Raw genomic sequence first — 26,658 nt, forward strand, 5'->3', positions numbered from 1 at the left:
CAATAGGAAATCGGGTGCACAATACGAGAGTGAGATTGTTGTTCTGATGATATTCAAGCAAATGATAACGAATGACTCCTTGATCCCAAAAGGAATGGGGAGTTGAACAAAGTGGCCCTTTAGATTACAAAGAGCGACCTTCTTACAAGCTCAGGTCTGACGGGATTTCTGGAGAGAACGCAGCTCTCATGGAACCCCCAGAAAACCTGAGCGCCCTGGCGGCAGGAGGGGCGGCGACTCGGCTCCCAGCTCTGGGTCGCGGCTTTTTTTAGTTCAAATTCTTTCCTAAGAATCTGGATCTGGCTTCATCTGAGTCAGGCGTTCGGTCCTGGTCCAGTCCGTGGTGGTCACGGGGGTGGAGTCCCATGATTCGAAGAGAAGAGCACGGTGCCAGAGACATCCGAGCCGCGGGTGGGAAAATCCTCAGAAACATTGGGAGGGGCCGACACTCTCAAAATGATGGTGAGGGTCCTGACCAAATTCAGGGCTCACTCATTCTGGGCCAAAAGGGATTCCAAGCAGATGCCATTCTTCGCACGGCTGTGAAGATGTCAGGATTAATGCACACGCAGCTGAGGGTGTGCACTTGGATTAAAGTGCGGGGACAGGAAAGGGGGCAGCAGGGCTGTGGGCAGGGAGTGGCTGGAGCCCACCGGGACACACGTCGTCTGGGACAGGACCCCCCACAGGCCGACTTACACGTTACGCTCCATCTGGGTCCGTGCTGGCTGTCCCCCTTGCAGTTTTAATATTAACTTTTAACTTTTAGGATGGTTTTAGATTCACAAATAGGCCGCACAAATACTACACAGTTCCCATATATCCCACACCCAGTTTCCTCTGTGGTTCACACCCTACATTATTATGGTGCATTCTTACAACTCACGAACCACTATGAATGGGGGAACTAAATTCCGTACTTTATTTGGATTTCATTAGTTTTCCCCTAGTGCCATTTCTTCCCCGTGCCAGAATCCCACCCAAAATACCTGCAGTAGTTTCCCAGGGCTGCCATAACAAATGACCACAAACGCGGCAGCTTAAAACAACAGAAGTGTGTCCTCTCAGTCTGAAGGTCAGAAGTCCGAAATCTGCAGGGCACGCTCCGTCTGAACCCTTCCATGTCTCTTCCAGCTCCTGGAAGCCCCAGGCGCCCCCTGGCCCCGTGAGGGGCCAGGTCTTGGAGCTGAGGCCTCTGATCTCCGCTTCCATACCCTTTTACGGCGTCCACTGCGCGCCCCTGTGCCTGTGTCTCAAGTTGCCCTCTGTTTTCTCTTATAAATCATTGGGTTTAGAGTCCACCCTACACGCAGGATAATCTCATCTTGAGGTACTTAGCTCACCCACACCTGTGAGACCCTATTTCCAAATAAGTTCACATTCACAAGTACTGGGGGTTAGGACTTGGCGATATCTTTTGGGAGATGTCATGTGACCCACGGCGACACCATACTACGTTCAGTCTCCTACAGTGGCGTACACACTGAGAGAAGGCGCAACTCAAGTGCACGCGCGTTACGCCGCACACCCAGGGCCCGCGCTGTGTGGGGTACTGCGAGACGGGACGCTGGCCGTGTGCCAGGTGCACAGGGAGCCCAGGGAAGAGGGCAGGGGGCCCTTAGGCTTAGGCCGGCACAGGGCCAGGGTCCAGTCCTGGGAGAGAGCTGTGCTGTCCACACAGGCAGGATGTCCAGGGACAGCCCGGGGGGAGCTGGGGCAGGGATAGGGGCGAAGTGGGGGGCAGCAGGGAGCAAGGCAAGGGCCTGGCCATGGGTGTGGGAACCAGGCCAAGGGTCTGCTCGGCGGAGCAAAGAGGAAGCACTCAGGCCCTAAGGACAGGACCCCAAGCCAGCCTGCGGGGCTTGCAAGGAGCAAGGCCATTGTCCAGTAAAACCAAAGTCTGTGATGGAGCAGGAGCAGCCCCTTCTGGGGCCGACTGGGGCCGAGCAGGCTAAGTGCTGACCAGGCTCCACAATCCCGCTGCCTCAGGCCAGCGCTGGCCCCAGCCGGGAAGCCCAACCTGACAGAGCGGGTAAGGGAACGGGGCCCAGCGACCACAGGGACAGGGTCATCGCAGGTTAGGGCAGCCGAAGCTGCCGGGGAGCGGAGCACTGAGACAGGAGCAGCAGAGACAGAAGGGAGGGGAGGGGGCACACTGCATGACAGGCCTCCAGACAGGACCCAAGGGACAAAGGCTCGGGGCAGGGAGAGCACAGCAGAAGCCTGGGCTGCCGGGCAGAGGGCGCGGGGCCGGGGAAGGGCAGCGGAAGGAGGTGAGGGCAAGGCTACAGCTGAGCCCCTCGACGGCTGGCAGCCCAGCACAGACGTCAGACCCCGCAGCCGCGGAGCAGGACGCGGAGCGGGAGCAAATCCTGCCTCTTCGCCTCCCCGGCTGTGTCCCTTTGGGCAAGTTCCTCAATCCCTCTGGCCTCACCTGGGGACAGTCACAGCACCTGTCTTCACAGGGCTGCTGTGGACGTTGAGTTGGAGTGTATGAAGCCCTGAGCACGGTGCCTGGCACATGTGCCGTGCGAACGTTTGTGAGTCGTACAATTATGTGAAATACAATAGTTAGAACATTAATCAACATTTCCCAAAGTGCGTTCCGTGGAACCCTCAGCTAACTTCCATCAAAAAGGTCCTTACAGTCAAACAGTTAGGAAAACGTCCCCTGTCATATCCACAGCGAGCTCTGACATGTCTATAGTTTTAAAAGAAAAAGAAAAAAACCAAACCTAATTTTATTAGCCCACGGTTTCGTAGTGGACACCATGTGGGACCATGTTCCATGGGATACTAGTTTGGGACGTGTTATGGGGAGAGGCAGTGGGCAGGTCTCTGGAAGTAGGGGAGAGGTTTCCAGGAGAAACCATGGGGGGGGGGAGCCCCCAGTGCCCAGAAAGGAGGCAAGGAGGGCCCGGAACACCGGGGGTGAGGAACCGTAAGAGAAGGGAAGGGTGCATGGGAGAGACCCAGGGTGGGGTGGGGGATAGAGAAGAGCAGGTGCTATTGGGTGTGGAGGGGAGGGAAGAGGAGGCAGAAGTGGCCCTGAGAATTCACCTCTGGGCTGAGGAGTGGGGAGCACCCGCCATTCACTTACACACCGTCTCAGCCTCCGCGCTCCCCCGCCCCAACCGCCACTCCTTCCTAGGGACGGACCAGACCGTGGTGGGTCTAAGCCCTGTGGCTTCCCCCAAAGAGAGGCCCAGAGAAGTGAAGGTAGAATCAGCTGCCGCCAGGGGAATGACAGCCCCCGGAAGGCACAGAGCCACACTGTCCTCACGGTGTACAGACCGTGTGGTTGTAAAATCGACAGCAGTTGTCCAGGACCCCTGGGCTGAACTCTGCGCTGGTGCTGGAAAAAAAGCAAAGGCCGCCGTCTGAGCGCCAGGACGGCTCTGCTGGCCACCCAAGGCTGGGCCACCCTGGGAGACTTGCTCCACGTCTCCGGTCCGTCTTTCCTCCCCAGCCCCAGGCCATGTGAACCACAGCCGGGACATTTCCACCCCTTGCCTGGCGCCCAAGGCGTCCCCCGGGCCCTCACCTCTGGAAGGCCTCGCGGCAGCACTGGTACACCTCAAAGCTGCTGCTGCTGAGGGTCGTGTTCAGGAGGGCCGTGCAGTTGACTTCAGCCCCCCTGGGCATGTAGAGGATCCCTGTGCAGGGAAAGCGGTCCCTGAGCAGTGTCTATCCCCTGCTTCTACCCTCAGGGACTTCCGAAGAGACCAGAGCCCCTGTGCCCAGCCCAGCTAGAAAGTCGGGGCTCTGCCAGGCCGGGGCTCACCTGCGACGCATGCGTTCACTAGGGAGACGCAGGCGCCTGTGCAGAGCGCCCGCAGCACGATCTTGGAGAAGTCGCCTTTCCGCTGGGGGGCCATGGAGACTGCAAGGGGACAGGGATGCTCAGGGCCAGGATGCAGGGGCCTCTCTGCCCACGCTCTGCACCTCTGGCTGTGTCTGCTGACTCCCCTTCCTCGCCTGACGCTGGCTGAGTTTGGGAGTCCAGGGTCACTTCCTTGGCCAGACTTGGGCCGCTAGGTAGCACCCCACGCATCCCCGCACACGTCCTCAGGGGTGGAGGTCGGAAAAGAACCCGAGTGTGGAGTCAGGCAGACCTGGGACTACACACAGGGTTAGCCAATAACTGGCTGAGTGATTTAGGCCATCACTTCACTTCTCCGAGATTCAGTGTCCCAGCCTATACAATGGGGCGGTCCCCCCACCCCACCAGGCAGGGGGACTACAAAGAGTGGAAACGGTTCCTCTGGAGAGCTGAGAGCTGGGCAGAGCATTCCTCCCTGGGCGTCGCAGGCCTGCCTGTCCGCTGCGGGTACGGGGAACGTCAGGCCAGAGTCTCGGGGGACAGGCCAGCACGGCACCTCCTGCCCCTCCCCAGATCCCAGGGCCAGGCTTGGCCTGGGCCACCCCCAGAAGCAGGGAAATCATGGAACTCCCAGGCTGGGAGGAGCCTCCAGGGCCACCTCCCTCAGACACCGCCTTAGACAAAGCGGGGAACTGAGGCCTGCAGACCCCCAGGAAGCTGTCGAGCAGCCAGCACTAGAGTCCAGGTCCCCAGCGGTCAGGACGCTTGGACGCCCCCCGAGGACTCACTCAGGCCTCCCAGCATGATCCCAATGGAGCTGACGTTGGCAAATCCACAGAGGGCGTATGTCGTGAGGATTTCTGCTCTGACCTAGAATTACAGAAGAGGAGTGAGGGGGGGCTCCCCTCAGATGGGATGGGAGCACCCTATGCCACTCCGCACCCTGGCCTTCGCATCGCCCACGTGCTCTGTGTCTTTGGCCTTGGGCGTGCTCGGTGCTGCCCCCGCCTGGCCTTGCACACCGGCCTGTAAGTCAGTTCAAACCACAGCACCTCAGGGCGCCCTTCAATCCGCTAAAGCACAGCCTCGCTGGGTGTGATTCAGGCTTGCTCAGTCCTCCCAAGCTCTGCACTCAGGGGGCACGTGGGCAGATGCCCTTCCCAACACTCCGCAGTCTTGCACTGCTGTTGCCTGAGAACCTCTCAGGCCAAGAACTCCGAGGGTGCTGCCCTGCTGAGGGTGGAGAGCGTGTGGCCCAGCGAAGCGAGCGAGGGACGTGGAGCCCAACGAATTCGAGTTCCAGGCTTGTCCCCGGGCATGATCAGGTTGAGCAAGCCAACAGCCTCTTTACTGTCTGTCTGGAACGTGGGGACGATAGTCCCTGCCTGGGAGGGCTGCGGGGAGGGCAGCACCATATGTGGGAGACTCACAGGGAAGAGGCGGAGCTAGGAACGGAGAGTGAGTGAGCAGTGAGGGGAAAGCTGGGCTTTTTACTCCATGCTAACTTTTTTTAAAAAAGAATACATTCCTTTACAATTAAAAAGAAATACCTTAAAATGCAAAAAAAAAAAAAAAAAATTTCATGTTAAAAGTTCCTAGTAACCCCAAGACACACAAATTAAAACAATGAGCTATTATTTGCCCATTCAAATAGCAGAACTTCTTTTTTGAAGAGGCTACTCCATGCTGTTCAGTGTGTGGTCGAGTCAACGCTCACAGGCACAGCTGGGGGTGATTTCAGCTGCTACAGCCCTTTGGGAAAGTCGCTGGCAGCAGCGGCAGGAGGACTCATGCTGTGCGATTCTGTCATCCCACCGCTGGAAACGCCCCTGAGGAAGCGATCGATCGGAGAGCAGGGAGAAGTTCTGGACAGAAACCAGCTCCTTGCAGCGCTGGGTATAATCTCCGGATAAAGGATTTCACCTGAATGGCCCAGCAGCAGGGGGTGGCTTAAATATGTGAGGATACAGACACCAAAAATGATGCTTATGTCATAACAGTAGGTGGGGGAAACCTGGCGACGATAAAGTACGGATACTAAAACGGACACTAAGGAAACTCTCGTTAAAGGAATAGCAGAAAATGCGTAAGACAACAATAGCTGTTATTTTAGGGTGGGGAGAGGGGTAACGTTTTCCTTCCTGATGTTATATAGAGCTTTTATTCTTTTAGAAAGACTCGTTTTACAGAGCTGTTATAGTTTTTAAAATAAATTTTAGCAGAAAGAAACCACGCCTGAACTGAGAGCACTACACTGGCAGTGAGTATGGTGGTGAGGTCTCCCTGCTTCACTCTCGGGGCTCACGGGGGGGCTCACATCTACTCCTTTGGGGTACACACGGCAGGTGTTCCACCCGTTTTCCTACAGGAGAGGCAAGGAGCAGCGGCTGGCCCAAGGCCACACAGGATGGTGGTCCGTCTACAGCCAGATCTCCGGTGTCTCCAGCAGGGCTCTTCCCCTGCGACTCAGCCTCCTAAGGGGTCTGAGGTGGTGGCAGTGAAGCCTGAAGCCATCTCGAGCCCAGGGCAGTAGGATACGGGAGGTTGGACACCAGGGACCAGTGCGTGTGTCTCAGCCGCGAGGGGAGCAGGGCAGGCAGCTGCGTCCCGCCCCTGCCTGAGGGAGGGACTGGGACACTCACGGAGATCCACTGTTTCTTGCCGCCGACCCATTCCTCAGCCCCCGCGAGGCGGCGCTGCTTGTACTGGGACAGCTCCTGGTAGGCCACAAACTCGTTCAGAAACAGCTTGATCCCCAGCAGCTCGGCCACCACGGGGCAGTCTTCCCAGGCCACGCCCATCAAGAAAGCCACAGGCCGCAGGAGGTAGGAGCAGAGGAGCTGAGGCACAAGGCAAGAGGGGCTGCTGGGACCCGGCTGGCCTGAGCTCTGCCGAGCGTCCGCCCACCACCTGAAGCCCAGGCTACCGCCTCCACGGGCCCAGCAGGCCTCCTGGACTGCACCTGGAAGCTGAGCCCCTGAACGTCCACCAGGTCCCCCAGCCAGGCGAGGGCAGCGTTGATGAAGGCCAGCACCGCCAGGAAGGCAATCAGGTTGGCTGCGATGTTGGTGACAACCCTCACGGACATGGCGGCCCCAGTGCTGGCGGCTTCTAAGAGGTTCTGGGCGTCTCTGTTGATGGGACCAAGAGCCAACTTCCTGGTCTGTCCCCACGATCAGCAGGGCCCCTCACCCAGCGGGGGTCAGAGAAGAGCCCTGGACAATGTATTTCAGAGCCGAAGGTCCTTGTTTCCCCTCTGACACCCAGCGAGGGAAAGGGGCTGGTCCCAGCACCAGCACTGGACCCAGACTTCCAGTGCAAAACTGCCCAAGACAGGAGCCATTAGCCACACATGGCTTTTGAGCACTTCAAAGGAGACTGCTCAGAATCGAGATACGTTCTGTTAGTCACACCTCAGACTTCGCAGACTTAGTACAAAATAAAGTCAATGGAAAAATAAAATGACTATTTTATAAAATGATCACATTTCTGTTTTTTACATGTTGAAATAATAGTATTTTGGGTAAAGTACTGGCCGTAGGTTTAGGATAAATAAAATATTTTATTAAAACCATCTGTTTCTTTTTACTTTTTTTTAAGATGGCAACCAGGGAATTTAGAATTATAGATGTGGCCTGGCTGGTGTGGCTCAGTAGACTGAGCACCGGCCTGCGAACCAAGGGGTCGCTGGTTTGATTCCCAGTCAGAGCACAGGCCTGGATTGTGGGCCGGGTCCCCAGTAGGGGGCGTGTGAGAGGCAACCACACATTGATGTTTCTCTCCCTCTCTTTCTCTTTCCCTTCCCCCCTCTAAAAATAGATAAATAATATCTTTAAAAATTTTTTCGAAATTATAGATGCGGCTCACATCATATTTCCCTAGGGCAGCGCTGCTCTGGACCTTCAGGAAGACGTGAGGTCGTGGCGGGGGACTGTATCCCCCGCATATGCATCAAAGTGGTGCCTTTTCAACACGTTTAAAGGATTAGATGCTACACGTCTGCTGTTAAGACTGTGATGGAGAGGTGTTAGGAGGAGACTGACACCCCCCCACCCCCGCCCCCGCCCCCAGAGCTCAGCACGTGAGCCTGGGACAGACGCGGGCGTGGGAGCTCAAGGCAGGGGGAGGAGGTGGCGCGGGGCCTTTTCACCGCCTCCTCACCGCACACACCAGGCCACACCCCCCAGACCCAGGCCGCGGTCCCACGCCCTCTCCCGTCCACTGTTTCCTGCTGGTCCGAGAATGGAAGTAAAGATGTGAGAACTGGAGCCTGCGTGTTTCTAAGCAAAGCTACAAACCGAGGGCAGCTTAAGCGGAGCGGTGGGCCTGGGGTTGGTGGAAGGGCAGAGCAAACGCGATCCATCCCCGCCTCTGCTCCTGCGCCCCCTCCCCACCCCCACCCAGGCCCTCTGCAGCCCCGCCGCCCCCTGCTGCGCTCACCCGGAGCTCAGCTTCACTCCTGCCTCGCTCCTGAACTTGGACTCCTCCACCTCCGGGTAGACCAGCTTGGAGAGGGCCAGAGCACACGGCGCGGCCATCACCGAGGCAGCAATCAAGGAGGCGGCGTCGATCTGCGAGAGGGAGAGTGGGGTTACAGGGGAGGGCGTGTGGGGGCCAAGCGGCGCAGCCCAGGGCAGCAGGGGCCGTGGGACTCGGCCCCAGGGATAAGCCACCATCGTCAGAACGACGAAGGGGCATCCGTGCCCAGCCCTCTCCACGGCCCCTGCCCAGCCTGCGTCCACAGCCCCAGGCACCCAGCCAAACCACCTCTCACAGCGGCTCCTGAACCAGGCGGGTGGGCAGAGAGGCCGGTGTCCGGGGTTAGCGGGGGGAACTGGCGCCCGCCTGAGTGCTCTTGGGAAATAGGGTGAAAAGGGGGGAGTGTATGCGGCAGCCACCATGGAAGGATTCAGCCGAAGGGCCCCGGGGACCTCGGGCCAGAGAGGAGGTCTAGGCCAGCGCTGTCCATGCAAAGAGGACGGGAACCACATCTGTGATTGCTGGCAGCCAATTACGACAATAAAAAGAAGCAGCTAAAATTAATTTTACTAATATATTTTATCTAGCCCAAAAGATCCCAAATATCATCTTTCCATCCGTGTAAATATTAAACTTTTTGATAAGGTGTATTAATTTTTTTCCACACTAAGGCTCACAGCCGCCCTCACTGCAGAACAGGCACATTTCCCGTGCTCCGTGGCCACGTGTGGCCAGTGGCTGCTGTGTTGGACGGCGCGGGTCTAGAAATAGCCAGATATTAGCGATGGCGGGGGCGGTGCAGGGCAAAGGGAGCCCGCAGCTGAGCAGCGAAGAGAAAGGAGAAGAGAGCAGGAGGGATCTTCCTGGAATTCGGGGGCTGAAGGAAGGGCCGACAGCTGTACAGTGAGGAAGCGCCTTGAGGCCGAGGGAGTGGAAGGCCAGGGAGAGGGGTGGGAAGAAGGCAGGGCTGTGGGAGGTCCCCAAGCTGCTGCAGTGGCGGCCAGGAGCCAGGCGGGGGCAGAAAAGAGCTTCTCTTATACCAGGCTTTTCACCTGGGCCGCTACCGTGGTCGCCTTGGGGCTGCGAGACCACAGGCTGCGCATGGAGCCCCGCGGCCACCTGGCTGACCCCGGCAGCCTGAGCACATTCTGCAGAGCTGCAGGGAAGCGGCCCGGGCCCCTTCGGCGGGGGAGGCCACACTGCCTGGGGCTAGGCCTGGACTGCTGAGAGCGGGAAAGAAAGCAGGGTGAGTTGTAAGGCAGATCCTGGAAAAGGGATAGGGTTGTTCCAGGATCCTAGTCGTCAGTGACGGCAGCCACGCGCACGCTGTGGAAAGAATACCATTCCTGAAACCGGCTGTGAGACCTAGGACAAGGTTTAGACAGCCGAAGCCCCGAAGTCCTGAAAATATTGCGGCATTCCCTCCCCTAATTTGCCACCGTGAAAAAAAGCTTCAGGAACAGTTTTGAAAAATCAAACTCCTTCCTCAATCTGGTGGTGGGGAGGGGTGGGGGTGCACCGGCTCCATCAGAGGCCTCAGTGAAACAAGGTGTGTGCCAGGAGACTTCTAAAATTCTAGAAGGGAGGGTGCCAGGCCAGGGGACAAAGACAAGAGGCCTTCCTGAGAAGCCGCACAGCCGCCTCTCTGCCCGGGGAGCTCTGTGGGATATGGGGCTGAGCTAACTAGTGCCACTCATATGTCCTGAGCGAAGGAGGGACTGAGGGCAGGCTGGCTTGTCCTCAAACCCACCCTCAAGGAAAGAGATGAGAGGGACAGGCGGAATTGGGGACCAGAGAAGGGGGCTGTGGGGGTCATTCTGCCATCCCCCAATCCCTCAGGGACTGTGGAAGGCCAACTATGGCCACCAGGACTAAACAGCATTCATGGCGTGGATGAATTGACCCAACTCACCCCCTTACTGCTTGACATTTGGGCTGTTTCTTGTTTTGTTTTTCTATTGTAAGTAATAATGGAATTTTGACTTTTTTTTTTTTTTTTTTGGCCACTTGTGAAAATATTTCTGTATCGTAATATTCCTAACGGGATCACAGGGAAGTTATTTTAAAACTGAGGGACAGGTGCTCTCCAAAAAGATGACAGCAGGTTGCACTGTGCTACCAAACGTGCGTTCGTACCCCAAAGGAGATGTAGGCGCCCAGCAGGGAGCCGGCAATGGTGGCATAGCCTCCGGTCATGACAACGTGGATCTCAGAGAGGGTCATGTCTGCCAAGTAGGGCCGGATCAGTAGAGGAGCCTCGGTCTGCAAACAGGAAAGACGTTGGACAAATAGAACTGGATGGACCAGCACAGGCTCCTGAGGATCTCCCGCTGCCCCCACCCCCTGAGGGGGCAGGTCACCTGAGTTCTGGGGGACCCAGGGGAAAAGACTGCAGTGGGGTGGGCGAGGGTTGTGGTCTGCCCCTAACTGAGCCCTTCTGCACATCAGCGTCGGCCTGGCGCTGTGCGAGGACCCCCAGCCCTCCCGCCTGGCCTTACAGCGCCCGCTGTCAAGCGCCTACCACGTCCAAGGACCGCACTGGCGCCTCACGTTTGTGCTCATAACCTTCTGAGGAAGAAGAGGTTATCCCCATTTTTCAGGGGAGCAAACAGAGGATAAGAGAGGTTCGGAGAATAACCTCTTTTCATGCCAAGAGCCCTAAGCAGATGTCGCTCCAGGCCAGAGCTTTTAATGAAGCCTGGGGTCTGCCAGAAAGAAAGGCCAGTATGTCTTCTGGGGACCCAAAGGTTGGCCAGGGGGGCCAGGACCCTGGAACGGCCTGCAGGGACGCACCCCCGGCAGGAGGGCCAGGCCTTCTGAAAGGGACTCAGGACTGAGCACTTTCAGAGCCTCACCGGCTTTGAAAAATGCATTTTCAAAAAGAGAAAAAAAAAAAAAAGACAAAACGATGTAGTGGGAAGAACCCGGGTCAGGAAGAAAAAAACCGGGATCCTAAGTCCTGGCTTATCTTCTGGGACCTTAGCCAGCCGCCCGCACCCGAGCCTTAGCTTCCTTGTGCACAAAAGGAGAAAGCGGGACCCCATCTCAAGGATGTGAGAGTCTCTGAGCCGATGAAGGAGCCTCGGCCTAGAGCAAGCGACAGGACATGCCAGATGGATCCCATTCTCCCTGGCACATCCCAGGCAAAGTGCATCCCTGGAGTGACTGCCTTCGGTGGGTGACCTTGGGGGAAGGTTCACATGGCTCTTCCGCGGCCTGAGTTTGAATTCCAGGGACCAGGGCGCCTGGCCTCCCGGGGGAGGCTGCCGGTCAGCACCAGGGCAGCAGGCTGAGGACCCACCTGGCTCACAAAGATGTTTCCAGCCACGCTCAGGGTCTCGGTAGCGGTGGTGCTCATGGTGACCTGCATCAGCCAGGCAATCTAGAAGGAAGCAGGGGACTTGTGGGCTGGTGTCTGTGAGCCCCAGAGGCAGGTGGAGCCAGGGATAGAATTACCTTACAAGTCTTCCTTCCAACTCCCAACCCAGATAGGACCTCCTTACCTACATTCCCCCAAAAGCTCACTCATCTTCCCCTTCCAAACCTCCACTGATGGGGGCTTATCATCCATGGGGGACAGGGAGGGAGGACTCCTTGGTCAAATGTATTAGAGAGTTACTGTGCGCACACACCTTGGAGATAACCCACACGTATGAGCTCGGTAAAGGCCCTGGGAAGTCCTGCATAAAACTTGATTGCATTTGTCAGCTTCACAAAATCGTTTGACCACGGGATCCTGTGCTTTGCAGCATTTATTAACCTGCCATGGAACTAGAGTTTCACCTAAAAAAGGCTTTGGGAAGCGCTATATTAGACAATTGTTCCTTTCCCTCAAGATGAAGTCTGTTTCCCTGGAATTTCTCCTCACTGCCGGTACCTCCCTACTTTTCTCTAGGCGCTGGCAGGCAGCTCTCCCACCCGAACCGTGGGCCCGTCTCCTCCAGCTGTTGCGGGAGGGCGTGGTGTGCAGCCGTGCCGCTCTCCCTGAGGTGACTCAGTTTGTCATCGCCCCTTGGGTGAACCCATTCTCCAGAATGATGCCAGATTTGGGCATCACTGCCTCCCTCATGCCACGCACTGTGAGCTCTTCGCACGACCCCAGGTGGCTTTTGCGCTCCCGGCAGCCCCCCTGACGGCGCAGGTTTCCTCTGAGCTCCATCAGCCCAAACCTTGGAAGCCTTTGCCTGGCCCCATGCTGTCTCCTGCCTCCTGGTTTTGTGCAGCAGGTTTTGTGAGCACGAGCACAGGACTTGGCGTTTACGCCAGCTACATCTGGCCAATATGAGCCCCTGCTCCAATCTCACAAGATCTCTTTGGTACAGATTAGTTTTTCCCCTAACATTTCTTCTCCATGCAGCCTCAATCCTACAAACGTCACCTTGGATTTTGGTGCCATTTCTCCTTAGTATCATGACAAGAGACTCTGTGGAAAGATGCCTGGCGAGCGATAGGTTTGAGGAAGTGTAGACCCTGGGAGCAAAGCATTCTGGGAGAGTGTAAGTCTTGTGAGCAAGGGTCTCCAGGGGAGCCCAAGGCACGGCACTGGGACTCACCTTCAGGATCACCCACTGCATGAGGCCCACGTGGTAGAGAATTGACATGACACAGCTGAAGAAAACAATGATGGGCAGGACCTTCCAGGAAAGAGCAGAGGCCCCAGGTTAGAGGCAGGCAGGTGGCAGGGGACCAGGCCGGGCCTCCGAGACACTAGGCAGCCTGCTCCATCCCCGGCCTGGCCACCCTGAGGCCTGACAGGGTCGGGGGAGAAGCTCGGAACTCAGTGCCTGCAACCTCCTGGGGGGCCTTTCAAAACTTCTCTCAGGTCCACGGCCTCGTCTCCGGGCCAGGGGCCCGCCCCAGGGCTCCCTGGCTGCGGACTGATTTACAACCACCAGGCCAAGCGACAGTGACGTCAGGGTGTCTCAGGGGAGGGCGTGTTTCAGGACCCGGCGGGTGGCCACACAGTGGAGCGGTGAAGTTGGGGAGGAAGAGCGAGGCAGCCCACTCTGGGCCGTTCTGGAGTGATTTCCGAGACGGGCTGTTCAATGAAAGAGGGAAGGTGCCCTGGGGTGGGGACGCAACAGCACTCGGAGGGCCTGGGGAGAGAGGGAACAGGGTGACTTGGGGGTCGGGGTGGGAGGGAGACTCACTTTGTACCGTATTCCCTTTTGTCCTGTTGGAATGTGCTATCTGTTCCAGTTTTAAAATAATAAGTCACACAGAGTTGGTAACAACATGGGAGCATTCTTAGGCTAAAATGTTTAGTGGGGACATCGAATGTTAGAGCCACCGAAAGGACACTGAAACCATTACACCCCACAGCCAAGGCGGTCACTTCTGTGTGCTGGGACTGTGGACATTTTGTTTCCTTCTTGCTCTACATCCTCATCTGCTCCTCTAATTTTCTGTAACAAGGGGACACTTTTCAGAGCAGGGAGCTTGGGCGGAAGAGAGGTGTGGGGACAGCTCGTCAGCTTGGTTTTGGACCCACGGGGACTGAGATGCCCGCAGAACCTCTGAGTCAGAGAGCGCGGTAGGAGCTCAGAGGAGGGGCCTGGGCCAGGCCCCGCTGCGGGCTGGGCTGTCTGCACAGAGGTGCAGCTCGAGGCTGCGGGGCAGGCGCAGCTCAGAGGCAACTGCCCTGAGGGAGAGGAACAGTGAGTCCCGCCAGGGCCCCGGGGTCATGGTCACTAAAGGGGAAGAGGGCAAGGAAAGGTGCATGGAGGAGACGGAGCAGAAACAGAGGGGCCCAGGGCACGAGGCCAGCTCTTCCAGGAGGCACGGCCAGTCGGCTGGGCCAGGTGCATCAGAGAACTCGAGAAAAATGACTGAGATGGACCTTTGGCACCTGGCAATTCAATGGTCCCTGGAGGCCTAGGCCAGAGAGTGTCAGGCAAGGGGTGAGGACGGAGGCCGGGCGTCCGTGAACCACAGAGGAGAGAGACAGGAAGAGGTGGAGACGGCAAGCGTAGAGCGTAGAGCGTAGAGCTCCGTGGAGAAGCTTGGCTGCGAGGGAAGGAAGAGGGGCAGGGGGGTGGGGGATGGGGAAGGAAGGGCTGTGTTTGTTTTTCAGAGGAGAGAATCTTGAGCAACCGAGTGAGTCTCTCGTTCCAAACACACAGGGATGGTGGTGCAGAGGCCACCCCGGGCAGCGCCCTGGGGATGAGAGACAAAAGGACAGAGGCTGTTTTGTTTTCCTTTCCTTCCCAGGCAAAGGCTGCAGGGTTCGCCTGGACCTGCTGCACTTGACATCTGTCACCCGCTTCACTGCCGGGGTGGAGGGGGGATGTCACCTGACAGGGAACACGGGCGCTGGCTGCAGAAAGCCTTTCCTGCCCCGTGACTGCCCCTGACTGCCCCGTGCTGGACACACCCCCACGCGAGGGCTGCTGACATCACGCTGCCGTCCCTGGGAGTGAAACGCATAGAAGGTCACGTACTGTCTAGACGGCCTGTCCAATCTGTCATGCGAGGGGACTGCTCTGCAGGCTGGCAGGGCTGCAGGGAAGGCCGGAGCCAGGAAGGACAGTGCCCAGGGCCTGAGACTCGACTGCAGAATTAGACCTTCTCCCAGCAGCAGCCAAGAGACATTTTCTATCTGTGAGACGGGCTTTCTGGCGCAAGAAAAGCTCTGCTTGGGATTCAATGGCGACGGTCCAGGCAGGAAAGGCGAATGGAACAGAAGAGAGGTGGCCCCGACTTTCTAAGGTGGGACATTTAATACTAAATACGGTCCCTGAGGCCCATGGGATCTCCCAGCCAGGAAACTGCACTCCACGAATGGGGACGCTGAGGCTGTGAGATGTTGGCTACCTGCCCAAGGTTACACACCTGCAAAGAGACAGAGAACCTCCTGCCCGCCAGGCAGGAGCCAAGCCCCTGCCAGGGCCCCGGGGAGCTCTGCTCTGCGCCGGCCCTGGGGCCTCCCTTCTCGGTGTCCAGGGACGGCATGCGTCCCCTCCACGGAGGGTGTCAGCCCGGGGCGTGGCTGCCCGGCGGGCCCTGATCTCCACTTTGTGGAAACTCAGCGCCGGCTGGCCCGGCCAGCGCCAGTGTTCACCGGGAACTCCAGGGAGACGCAATGTAGTTCCCCTCAGCCTGGGGTCTCAGAGTGTGGTCCCTGGACCCGCAGGATCGCCTGAGAATTCACTACAAGTGCGAGTTGTGAGCCTGCCCCCAGAGCCTCAGATGCAGTGTGCCTGGGGTGGGCCTGGGAATGTGGCCTTTCCAGACGCTGCTGGTGCTGCTGGTCTGGACACCACGCTCTGAGGACCACACCCTCTGAGCAAATGTCATGCCCTCACCAGGAAACAGGTTCCAAAGGCAGGATGAAACCCACTCGGACAAGGCCCTGCCCTTCCTCCCTCTGGAGGGAGCTGAGCTGGGGCCCTCGATAACCCCCGAGGCTGCCTGGGTGAACCCGCGCATCCCCAGCCCCCAGGCCCAAGCACCGCAACCGAGCCGTCACCAGTCCTGGGTGACAATGAACCACAGACCCCAAAGCTAGCAGGTTCCTCAGAGGTGACTGCCGCAATACCACCACCACGACAGAAAAGCAGACACGCTGGCTGTGCCCGCCTCGGCCCAGGACGACCTCACCCCCTCAGCGCCCCTGCCTGTCTCCACCTGTCCAAGCCCCCCCACCCCGACCCCCCGGAGGCCTCCGCAGGGCCGGCTCCCCCTGGGCCTCTCCTGGTCCAATTATCCCATCACCCTCCTTTGACATCCCAACTCGGTCTCCATGTATTTCTAAGCCCCTCCCCTGAAAATGGTGCCAAGGTGACGGGTGACCCCCTAATTACTAAATCCAATGGCACCTCACAGTCCTTATCTTTTTTTTGTCTTTATCTTATTGTTTCTTTCTTTCTTTCTTTTTTTTTTTTTGGCAAAATTTTGGCCCTGCTGACTGTTGGGGATCGCAGCAGCTGCATCAGGCATATGCCCTGAAACCCACAGGAGATGAGAATATGTCCCTTCCCCCTCGGGGTTCCTGGGGAAGCCGGGTGGGCAGCACTGCTGAGCCGAGAGCGGGGCGAGCAGCAGCGGCCGGGGTGTCCGAGCACAAGAGAGTGACCGTGTGCTCCAGGTCGGCCAGGCCCAGGAAGAATGTAGGAGCCTGGCGGGGGGCGGGGGGTGGGGGCCGTCGTGTGGGCGGAAAGTTACCAGAAGGGAGAGAGAGCCAAGGTGGAGTGACTAATCAAAATGATACAGCCAGGAGGCGGCTGCCGCAGCCACCGGGCCGGACTGCAGGCCAGGGGAGGTGGGGCAGCCAGAGAGGCCTCCAGCGGGACTCAACTTCCTGGAGGGGTGATGAGCTGGACTGCAGCCGGCAGGAAGCCGCTTGGATTCTGAAAATCTGAGCGAGCTCAGAGAAGACGCCCCCCGGCTGACAGGGACCAAAGGCCTTGGACGAGGTCCACAGGATTTATAGAAAGAACGGAAAGAAAGCTTCTGAGTCTTCTAGTCAACCCAGCACCAACAAAGCCACTCTTTGCCACTTTGAGGACAAGTCCTAGTCCTGGCGAGTGTACGTGTGCGCGCACGTGTTTGTGTGTGAGTGTGCATGAAGCAGAGAAGGGGGCTGTGAATGAAAATTTGTGATTAGTGAATCTCGTGAGAAAGGGAATTCCGTGGCCACGGAGCATTTGTCGTAAGTCCTCCCTCACCTGGCCCATCTCTGCTCAGAAAGCCACTGGTGAGGCCACTGACCAGGCCTTTGTCCAGGGGCCAGAGCCTCCCAGGGCCAGGAAACAGTTTAGTGTTTGACAGGGAAGTGCTGAGGCAGATTAATGATAAACCCACCTCCCTCAGTTTTTCTCTCTTCCCAGGATGTCCAATCTCCAAATCTTTAGCAACCATTAATATGATTTAAATGTACTACCCCTGTTATTAGATGCTCTTTGGGAGGGAGCCAAGATGTCACTGACTTGTCACTTAGAGTACGAGGAAGACATGTCACTTGACTCAGAGCCCAATGACCCAGCCCTAGGCCTGGCTCTGCACCAGCCCCCTGGGCTCAGCGAGGCCATCTGCAATGGAGGGGGCAGGCCCGAGGTTGCTGAGCATCCTTGGGGCCTGACAGTCTATGAGTTCATGGTTCTAAAGGGTGGTTAGCGGAGAGAGGCAGGTGTGTGCGCATTCTTCCAGAAAAGCAGAAAAGATGAAGGATGCAGCCGACAGAAGCAAAAACATACCGCCAAGCCATGCAATCACATCGCCAGGGCCCCTCCCAGGACAGGAGGCTTAAGCTCAGTTAGCCTCTTGGACTCCCTCCCACCCCCACCCCCAGGCCTGGCCCACACAGCGAGCTCGGGCTCCTCACGAGCTGGCGGCGCCTGGCAACGGCCGCTTAGGGCCTCATGGATCAAGAGTTAGCTGACCTGAAAAGCAAAGACATCCTTGACCAGAGCTTCCCCAAACACGAAGCTGGAGCCGGCCTCGGTGTAGCTCAGGAAGATCTGAAAGAGACAAAACCAAACACTGGAGTGAGGCGACGAAGGAAGGAGGGGGAAACAGCGGCAGGCGAGGGAGCTGGAGGGGCCTCCACGGCCCTTCCCCACCGCCCGGGGGAGAGAGGGACACAGAAGCTGGGGCCCCACGTGGCAGCGTGCTGCGCGGGCGGCATCGTCAAGGCCATTCTCCCCTCCTGACCGCATCCTCCAGGAGGCACCGCCTTCCGATAAATTTTAAAGCAATGCTGTGAGATGAGAACTGTTGGGATAATAAAGAAACAACCAAGGGAGCAAGACGGTGAGAGGTGAGCCCTGGCTGGCGTGGCTCAGTGGATTGAGTGCCATCCTGTGAACCAAAGGGTCGCCAGTTTGATTCCCGGCCAGGGCACAGGCCTGGGTTGCGGGCCAGGTCCCCAGTAGGGGGTGTGCGAGAGGCGACTGGCCATCTCTCACACTGATGTTTCTCTCCCTCCCTTTCCCCTCTCTAAAAATAAATAAATAAAATCTTTTTAAAAAAAGACGGGGGCAGTGAGAGGGCTGTCCAGGGGAACGCCCTGCGCCTGCTGGCTCCCTCCCTCCCAACCAAAGGCACAGCCCCCCTTGTCCCTGCCAAAGGCCCATGGCCTTGGTGTCCGAATATGGCCACACTTCTACAGGAGGCTGACTTAGTCCTGCCCTTGCGTTGTGACTGCAGGGACAAGTCACTCCCCATGTCTATAAAACGGGGGACGTGACCAGGGTAGCAACTCTGTCTTCTCTGCCCCCACAGCCACACAGGTGCTGGAGCCAGACACGCAAGACGACCCCGCCTGAGAGCACAGTCGCCGTGCGTGATGGGAGGGGCTGAGCACAGGAGCCACGGGTTGTCTCTCATCATTTACATTTTAGATAGTAAATCGTGATGGTTGCACAACAATGGGAATGAACTTAATGGCACTTAAAAATGGTTAAAATGGTAACTGTTGTGTTACGTGTATTTACTGCAACAAAACAATGGAATTGAAAAGTATGGCTTCAACAAACTAAACGTCGTCTTTAAATACACACACATACACAAAATAAATCATTTGCAATTTTTTAAGCACTTGTAACTCCGGTCAGTTCCTCACCACTGATGACTGCTGAGGGCCCCATGCCCCGTGCCCAGGTGCCCGAAGAACCCCATGTTCTGAGACACTCTCACGCATCAGACCCCGCCTCTGAGAGGACCGCTGTCTGGGCAGGTGGCCGCAGGACTGAGGGAAGTAGCAGCTGCACAGCCAGCCCCCAGACGCCCACCTGGCCTGGGGCCCCCCACGCACCAGCCATGCCAGCCCCAGGCCCAGTCCCTCACCGCCCACCTTCCCCAACACAGTGGTTTCTCCTCCATCCCTGGCAACCGAGACGCCCCGGGCAGCCAGGCCCCACAAACACACCTGGATCTGCTCGCCCAGCCACTGGAACGCAGTAAATCCAGGTTCTGTTCTGATGACGAGGAGTCCAAGTACAAACTGCAGCCCAAGACCCCAGGACACAGCCCGCCAAGATACCTGCCGCCGAAATAGAAAGGTCCTGGTGAGCTCGGCTCCTGGGGGACCCTCAGGGACCAGGTGGGGTGAGAGCAGAGGGCATGGAGCTTCCCTGAGGAGCCACGAGAGCTTTGGCGTGCTTGTAGGAAAGGGGCTGGGCCTAGCCAGGGGTCTGGACCTATGAACAGTGGTCACATCCTCCCTGCAGTTCATAACAGGCCATGTTCTTGGCTGCAATGAGCCTAGGGCAGTAGGCAGGGGTGGGCAAGGTCTCACTGAGGACCCGTGTGAGACTGCACCAGCCTTGAGCATGCTATGGCACCCGGTCCTGGGTCACCCCTGAGTTGGCGGAGTTGTGGCCTCAGAGTCTGGCCTCGGTGTATCCTTCCTCTGCCTGGACCCCTCCCCCATATCCTTCCTCCATAGGCAGGGGACCCAGCTGTCCTAACCCCACTCTGTCCATGCCCCCACTGCAGCAGAGGGGAGCTGGGCTCCTCTCAGCCTTCAATGATTCCTTAGTGCTGATCCCCAAACGCTGGGGTGTGTCAGGACCTCTGGAGGCTTGGCCGGAGACTGAGGGAAGGAGCGAGCCACCCTGTGAAACCGGGAGGGGTCCTCATGCTGGGGTGGTTGTCCCGCCGAGGAGGCAGAGGGAGAGAAGGGGCTGCGACCCATTCTGGGCCTGACAACTGAGCACTGACTGCGCAATGATGCTTTGAACAGGCAAAGAGGACGCTGATGAACACGCAGATTCCTGCGAAGGATACCAGCTGCTCGGGCCGCCGGGAGGTGTCCAGGATCAGCCACAGGCCCAGGCCCAGGACAGCGGCGAGGGCTAGACCCCTGCAGGGGAAGGCAGAAAGGCATCGCCTCAGTGTGTCTCCCCGACCCCAGACCCCAGGGAAAGCACATGCAGAGCTGGCGGGAGGAGAGAAAGCTGTGTGACTTCAGGCAAATGACTGAGCCCCTCTGAGTCTGATGTCCTCACTGAGAAAAGGAAGCCAAAGACGCCCCATTCCTCAGGGTGGGGAAAGGACTGAGGAGGAGGGTGCATGGACGGACCTTAGCACCTTGCCTCCCTCCTTGTCCCCAGGCAACAACTGAGCTGTTTTCTGTTACCAGATTAGTTTGCATTTTCTAGAATTTTGCATAAATGGAATCATCCAGCAGTATTCCATTCGCCTGTCAGTGGGCACTGAGGCGGTTCCCAGTGTTTCGCTATTAGAGACAAAGCAGCTGCGAACATCCACACATTCACGTGCAAGTCTTGGTAGGGATGCACGGTTTCATTTCTCCAGAGTAAACACTATAAATGGAGTGGGTGAATCATATGGTAGGTCTAACTCTTTAGGAGACTGCCAGGCTGTTTTCCAAAGTATACAATTGTACGTTCCCACCAGCCGCCTATGAGAGTTCCAGTTTCTCCACGTCATTGCCACCACTTGGTATGGTCAAGCTTCTGAATCCTAGCCATTCTGGTGGGAAGACAGTTGTATCTCTCGGAGTTAAATTTGCATTCCCCAATGACTAGTAATGTTGAACACCTTCCCATTTGTTTATTTATGCTTATAAATCTTTTTTTTAATGAAATTTCTGTCCAAATCTTGATCCCATTCTTATTTTTGTTGTTTTTCTTATTATTGAGCTTTAAGAGGTATTTCTATTTCTCTGGATACACGTCTTTTGTCAGATATATGATTTGTGAAACTTTTCTCCTTGTCATAAGTTGTCTTTTCATTCTCTTAATCGTGTCTTTGGAAGAGCAGAAGTTCTTAATTCTGATGAAGTTCAATTTATCGATTTTTTATTAGATTATGATTTTGGTTTTGTATTTAAGAAGTTTCCTTAAGGTCATAAAGATTTTTCTCCTGCGTTTTCTTAGAGAAGTTTTATAGTTTTAGGTGTTACATTTAGGATTATGATCCCTCTTTGGCTAAATTTTTTTATAATGTTAAGTCATGGATCCAAGTTCTTTTCTTTCTTTCTCTGCCTCCTCTTCCTCCTGCTTCTGCCAATGGGTATCCTATTATTCTAGCAGATTTTGTTGAGATGATAGTTATTTTTCCCCTGAGTTGCCTTAGCACCCTTGTCAAAAATCAATTAGCTATACAAATGTGAATTTATTTCTGGACTCTCTATTCTGTTCCACTGATCCATGTGTCTGTTTTGATGCCAATAGCACATTGTCTTGATTACCGTAGTTTTATAACAAGTATACAGACAGGTAATGTAAGTTCATCAACTTTGCTCATCTTTTCCAAAGTCAATTTTGGCTGTTCTTAGTTCTTTGCATTTTTATTCAGTCTATCATTTTTAGACTTTCTGCCCAAAAAGCCTGCTATAATTTTGATTGAGATATTATTAAAGTCTACAGATTAATTTGATGAGAATTGATATATTGACAGTACTGGTCTTTTGACCCATGAACTTGGGAATTTGCTCCATTTATGTAAGTCTTCTTTACTTTCTCTCAACAATGTTTTGTAATTTTCAATATACAGGTTTGCGTGTCTTTTGTCAGATTTTTCCTTAAGTATTTCATATTGCATGCTATTCTAAGTAGTTTTTATAATTTAAACTTAGGCTTGTTGTTGGTATATGGAAAGACAACTGTTTTTTTTTTAATGTTGATCTTGTATCCCGCAACCTTGTTTAAACTCCCTTGTTAGTTCTCTATAGAATTTTCGATGCAGACCATCACACTCTCTGTAAATAAAGGCAGCTTTACTTCTTCCTTTCCAATCTGCACGTCTTTAACTTCTTTTTCTTACCTTAGTGCACCAGCTAGAACCTCCAGCACAATGTTGACTGAAAGTGGCGACGATGAATATTCTTACACAGCGACCCCTGGACCCCAACCCAGCCTGCTGAGCCAGACTCCAGGGGAGGTCCCTGGCGGCGGCAGCCTGTCTCACACAGGTCCCAGGTGCTCTGATAGGCGGCGCTGATGTGGGCCCTCCCTGCTGGGATGGGCTGGGATCTCCTCATTTAGGGAAGTACAGAGACCTGCGACCTGCTGTAAGTGGCACAGAGAGCCGGACGGCAATTGGCAAGTCTCCACAAAGATCGCTGCCGCCGGTGAAGCCGCCCAGCAACACCTGCCCTGGCACTTGCAGAAGGCAAGCAGGGTGGGACACATTCCCTGCAGCACAGGGGCCATCGGGTGGGGGGCGCAGAGGTCCGCCTCACTCAGCCCTGGCTGTGACCCCAGAGCTGACTCAGAGGCCTTCAGTCACCGTGCCCCACCCCTCCCCTCCCCTGCCCCCCGCTCGGGGCTGTGAGCTCACTCACCTCTTAAACCAGAGGCTCAGGCAGGGGTGCCCCAGAGGCCTGACACACCTCAGCAACCTTGGCCCCAGCAGCCTCTTTCCCAGGCTGTGGGCCAGGAAGACCAGGACCACACAGGTGAGGACGAACAGGGGCAGGGCCCTCTGGAAATCCAGGAGGCAGGCAATCAGCAGGAAGGCAGCGAACCCTGGGAGCACGGGGGAGGGACAGAGAAGGGGTCCATGAAGGCTGCACCAGCCTCTGCAGGCCCTGCAGCCCCGCCCTTGGGCTCCATCTACTCCGCCCAGAACTTAGAGGGCGGGAAATGTCCCCCAACCCCTCTGAGCCTCAGTCCCCTCACCTGGAAACGAGCACCACCTCCCCTCCTGTGCTGGAGGGCTGTGATGGAGTGGACAGGGTGTGTGCAAAGGGGCTTTGCAAAGTGTCAAGTGCGGGCCAAACTTGAGGCAGGAGATGTGTGAGGAGGAAGCTAGACAGCATGGATCTTTTGAGCGTCGAAGGTGTGCCTGCTCTGCCCCAGGGCTCGCTAGGTCCCACAGAGGCAGGGATGAAGGGGTCCGGCACTCCAGGACGGAGTGCGCTCATGTGCACCTGGGTCCCATTCTGAAATATTGATCAGGGACCATTTTCTTCCTGGGATCCCATCTTCCCCCTTTGCTCTTCCCTTCTCCCCTTCAAGGAGCTAAGCCAGGCTGCGCCATGCCTCAGAAAGGCATGTGACAGTGGATAGCAGAGGGGCAGTAGCCCTGCCTGGCTTCCGAACTTCAAAAGCCAGGGCCCTTGGAGAATAGAAAGGACTTAGAGCTTTTCCATGGGATTAAAAATGTGGGGTGAAACACTGTAAGCGTAAACCCCACTCCCCACCCCCTCTGCGGCCAGACTAGTCGGAGGACACTAGCTGGAGGGTCCCCGCTCGGCTTCCTCCCTCCTGTATGTACTCTTCCTTACGCCCCCTCCTTAATCTCAAATGCATAAAAGAAACTGCAAACTGTTATTCTCCGAAGTTATTTTTCTCAGTCTGTTGAGACTTTGCTGCCAGGCGTGTCCTTTGTTTGGCTGAATTAAATTATTATACAAGTTCTCTATAGGTGTGGCCGTTCTTACAGTGACACAGTTCCAGCCCTTTCCCGACCGCCCAACCTCGTGCTCTGGAACTCCTAGTACCCTTTGGCCACACTAGACTATTGATTAGCTCGCTATCCACGCCTTGCCCGTTTTTACCTTTGCTCCTGGGGTTCCTCTGTACAGAGTTCCTTCTCACTCCTTATCATCCTTCCTCTCCACCTGGCTAACTCCTGCTCAACCTGTGAGACTCAAATGTCACCTCCTCCTGGAGGTCCTCCCTGTTCACCGCCATCCCTTCTTGGTGTTCCCAGATGGCTTGTGGCTCTATGCGGGAACAAGCTGCCCTCTCTCTTACCAGTCATAGTGCCCTGGGAACAAGATCTGGTCTGCCTTAATTCTGGGGAGCCTGCCCTGAGAGATGGATGGCTGGGGTGGAGGGGGCTGAAATGGGGGGGGGGCAGGAGTGTCCCTGGTGGGGCAGGGCCCCAGGCTCACCAGTGCAGAGCAGGCCTGCGCAGATCCATCGAAACAGCTGTGCATGCTCCCTGCAGAAGCGTCTCGCTTTCAGGGCCGGCTGCAGGCTCCTCCTGGGGAGAAGACCGGGGGGTCCACAAGTGGCCACCAGACTCCTGTCCCTGTGGGGATCCCCAGTACCTCCAGATGGAAGCCACCCCCGTAAAAGGGCAACACGGGGTGAGCCAGGCAGTGGCCTTGACACCCCACAGGCCTGAAGAGCGACCCTAGCTCAGAGCAAACTGAGGAAAGGCTCCGGCCACCCATGCCTTCCTGCCTCTCTGTGCCTCCACGTGACATGCACACGCCCTGCTGGCCGCCTCCCCTCCCCCGTCGCATTGCCACCTGTCCATGGGGCATGGGGGAGAGGCTCCCAGCTCTGCATTCCCTCCCCTGGGACCGGGGGCCCTTGTCACTGCGTCAGCAGCTCCTCCCCGAGAGGATGCATGCACAGCCCGCCCTGCACCCCGCAGCAGTGGCCCCACTGCTTCCCGGGGCCCCTGCAAATGCCAATTCTTGCCCGGTCATTGGGTCACTGGCTTATCCCTGCAGTGAAGGCTGGACTCTGAATAGCCACAGGCTGAACACGAAGGACATGCTCAGTCAGAGCTCATTAGGCATCAGTGGCTGTTTGAAGGCCCCTCTCTTCCCTCTCTCTGGCCCCACCTTCCAAGTGCACCTTCCTCAGTCTGCCCCCCAAGACAGGCAGATGGAATCCCCCACTACCACGCTTCATTCTCAACTCAGCGCTGGCCAGTGAGGACCCCCGTGGGCCCAGGCCCCGGGAGGCCAAGTTCTAGGCTCCAATGAGCTGCCTGTGTGACCTGGACCCTTCCCTTTCCCTCTCTGGGCTTCAGCCTTCCCATGTGAAAAGAGGGGCCTGGCCAAATCCAGGGGTTTTCAAACTCGGCCTCGATGTTCCCCAAGGTGCCTGGAGACAGAATGCGGTAGATGGCAAATGGGGAGGTTGAGAGGGGGTCTGGTTTAGGGGTCCATCCAACTTCAACCAGAGCAGCCCCACAGCACATTTTGGGGGTTCCCATGGGAGTTCACTCTGGCCGCTTCCAGGCAGGCTGGGAGCCGCTGGCCTGGCTCGCCTCTGGGGAAGAGGAGAGCAGGGCGCATTCCCTGGCAAGAGCGTGCTTCCTCCTTCCTTCGGCCCTGCTGCTCCCCACGGCGGCCTCCTCCCCGGGCCAGCCCGCCCGCGTCGCCCCCTGCAGGCCACCTACCACCCAGAGAGGGGCTCCTGGCCAGCTGTGCTCCAGCTGTCTCTGCCGTCTGTGGGGCTCAGGTCGTTGCCAGGGGTCCGGCCTTCCTCCTAAAGCCACCAGAGAGTGACCACGGTGTGTCTGTGCCCCAGGTGAGAACTGGAGCTGGGGGCCGGAGAGGGGTGGGGCCCTGGCTGCCGCCAGGGAGCCCACAGGCGCCGCAGGCGTAGGCTGGGGTGGGGCCTGGGCTTTGGCACAGGGAGTAATGGGAGGGCGACTTAAATTCTGCAGAGCATGCACTGAGCGCCTACACATCCTGCCCGCAAGGCGCTCCCGGTCTGCACGAGGGAGGGACGGATGCGCGGCCGTGCCTGAGCTGCGGCTGGCGGCTGGCCCAGCCAGGGCCCCCTGGCCACCCCGCCCCAGGACACCAGTGGCCCCAGTCTGGGGAGCTGCGTTCAGAGGTGCAGGTCACAATGTGGGAGGCGCCCCGGGCTGTGCAGTGCGGGAAGTGGACCAGGTGTTGTCCGGGGGTGTCGGGAGGGAAGAGGGTGTCCTGTTAGGCTCCTGAGTCCTGGGTGGCAGCCCCACCCGGCCATGCCAGAGCGAGGACAAGTTTCCTGGCTCCTCGAAGGCTGAGACTTCCACAGAGACCCCCACTCCCACCCCGAGGTGGTTTCTCCTTCTCCCCCTTTAAATCACAGCTCAAACGGCTGGTCCTAGTCGAGCCTTCCCCGACCTTTCAGACTAGGGCGGGCTGTGCGGGCACATAGTGGGCGCACAACCAGCGTTCCGTGAGTTCAGAACAAGCACTCGGAACAAGCGGCTGCTCTGTGCTGAGGAGGCCATCACACAGTGGGGGCGAGGGGGTGTCGGTCCCAATTGTTTAAGTGAAGAGGGGAGAGTGGAGTGAAGGAAGAGGGTGAACAAAGGCCCCTCCCACTAGGGGGCCAAGATGGGGACGGGGAAGGGGACAGACCAGGCTTTCCAAGAGCTCAGCCCCCATGTTGTCCAGACCATTGGCCACGGATGCAAGAGAGATGGACTCTTTTGGTCTTGGTGTGTGGTTCTCCATGTGTCAGACCTTCCAGCTGAAAGACAAAGGCAGGGCGCAAAGCTGAAAGGGGACCGCCAGGCAGGACCCGAGGAGGGGCCGGGAGAAGGGAGGCAGCTGGCATGGGGGACCAGACACCCCACAGAGCCTAAATGATCCCAGAGCTCAACCCTCACCATGTCTGGGGGCCGCACGTGACTCCCCGGGGACAGAGGAGGGCTTCCCTTCCTGGACTCACTTCTGAGCCTGTGGGCGGCAAATTCTCATG

At 57.0% G+C, this 26,658-nt stretch overlaps 1 protein-coding gene across 1 annotated transcript; it reads right to left on the reverse strand.

Moving 5' to 3' along the window:
- Nucleotides 1–1,515: 1,515 nt before the first annotated feature.
- Nucleotides 1,516–26,411, reverse strand: SLC28A1 (solute carrier family 28 member 1). The gene is made up of 18 exons (XM_054588661.1): nt 26,316–26,411; nt 25,358–25,446; nt 24,111–24,202; nt 22,554–22,737; nt 19,964–20,105; nt 19,170–19,283; nt 17,683–17,760; nt 12,856–12,936; nt 11,604–11,684; nt 10,439–10,564; nt 8,264–8,394; nt 6,786–6,954; nt 6,466–6,663; nt 4,612–4,693; nt 3,785–3,883; nt 3,545–3,656; nt 3,284–3,355; nt 1,516–1,711 (listed from the first exon to the last, which is right to left on the reverse strand). Exons 1-18 carry the CDS (start codon nt 26,409–26,411, stop codon nt 1,516–1,518), a joined length of 2,142 nt encoding a protein of 713 aa, XP_054444636.1.
- Nucleotides 26,412–26,658: the final 247 nt, after the last annotated feature.

The sequence above is a fragment of the Pteronotus mesoamericanus genome, unplaced genomic scaffold (genome assembly GCF_021234165.1).
Source record: "Pteronotus mesoamericanus isolate MK-2021 breed Mesoamerican mustached bat unplaced genomic scaffold, CSHL_Meso_final contig_1242, whole genome shotgun sequence".
NCBI lineage: Eukaryota > Metazoa > Chordata > Mammalia > Chiroptera > Mormoopidae > Pteronotus > Pteronotus mesoamericanus.

Bases quoted from the DNA above. Each gene is read 5' to 3' on its own strand.
- SLC28A1 (XM_054588661.1), bottom strand. From the start codon at position 26,411: ATGGAGAACCACACACCAAGACCAAAAGAGTCCATCTCTCTTGCATCC. The intron at 17,761-19,169 runs GTGTGTTTGTGG...TGTCTCTTTCAG, and splicing joins GGCTGGGCGAGCAGATCCAG to ATCTTCCTGAGCTACACCGA. The intron at 10,565-11,603 runs GTGGGTCCTCAG...TCCTGTTTGCAG, and splicing joins GAAACATCTTTGTGAGCCAG to ACCGAGGCTCCTCTACTGAT.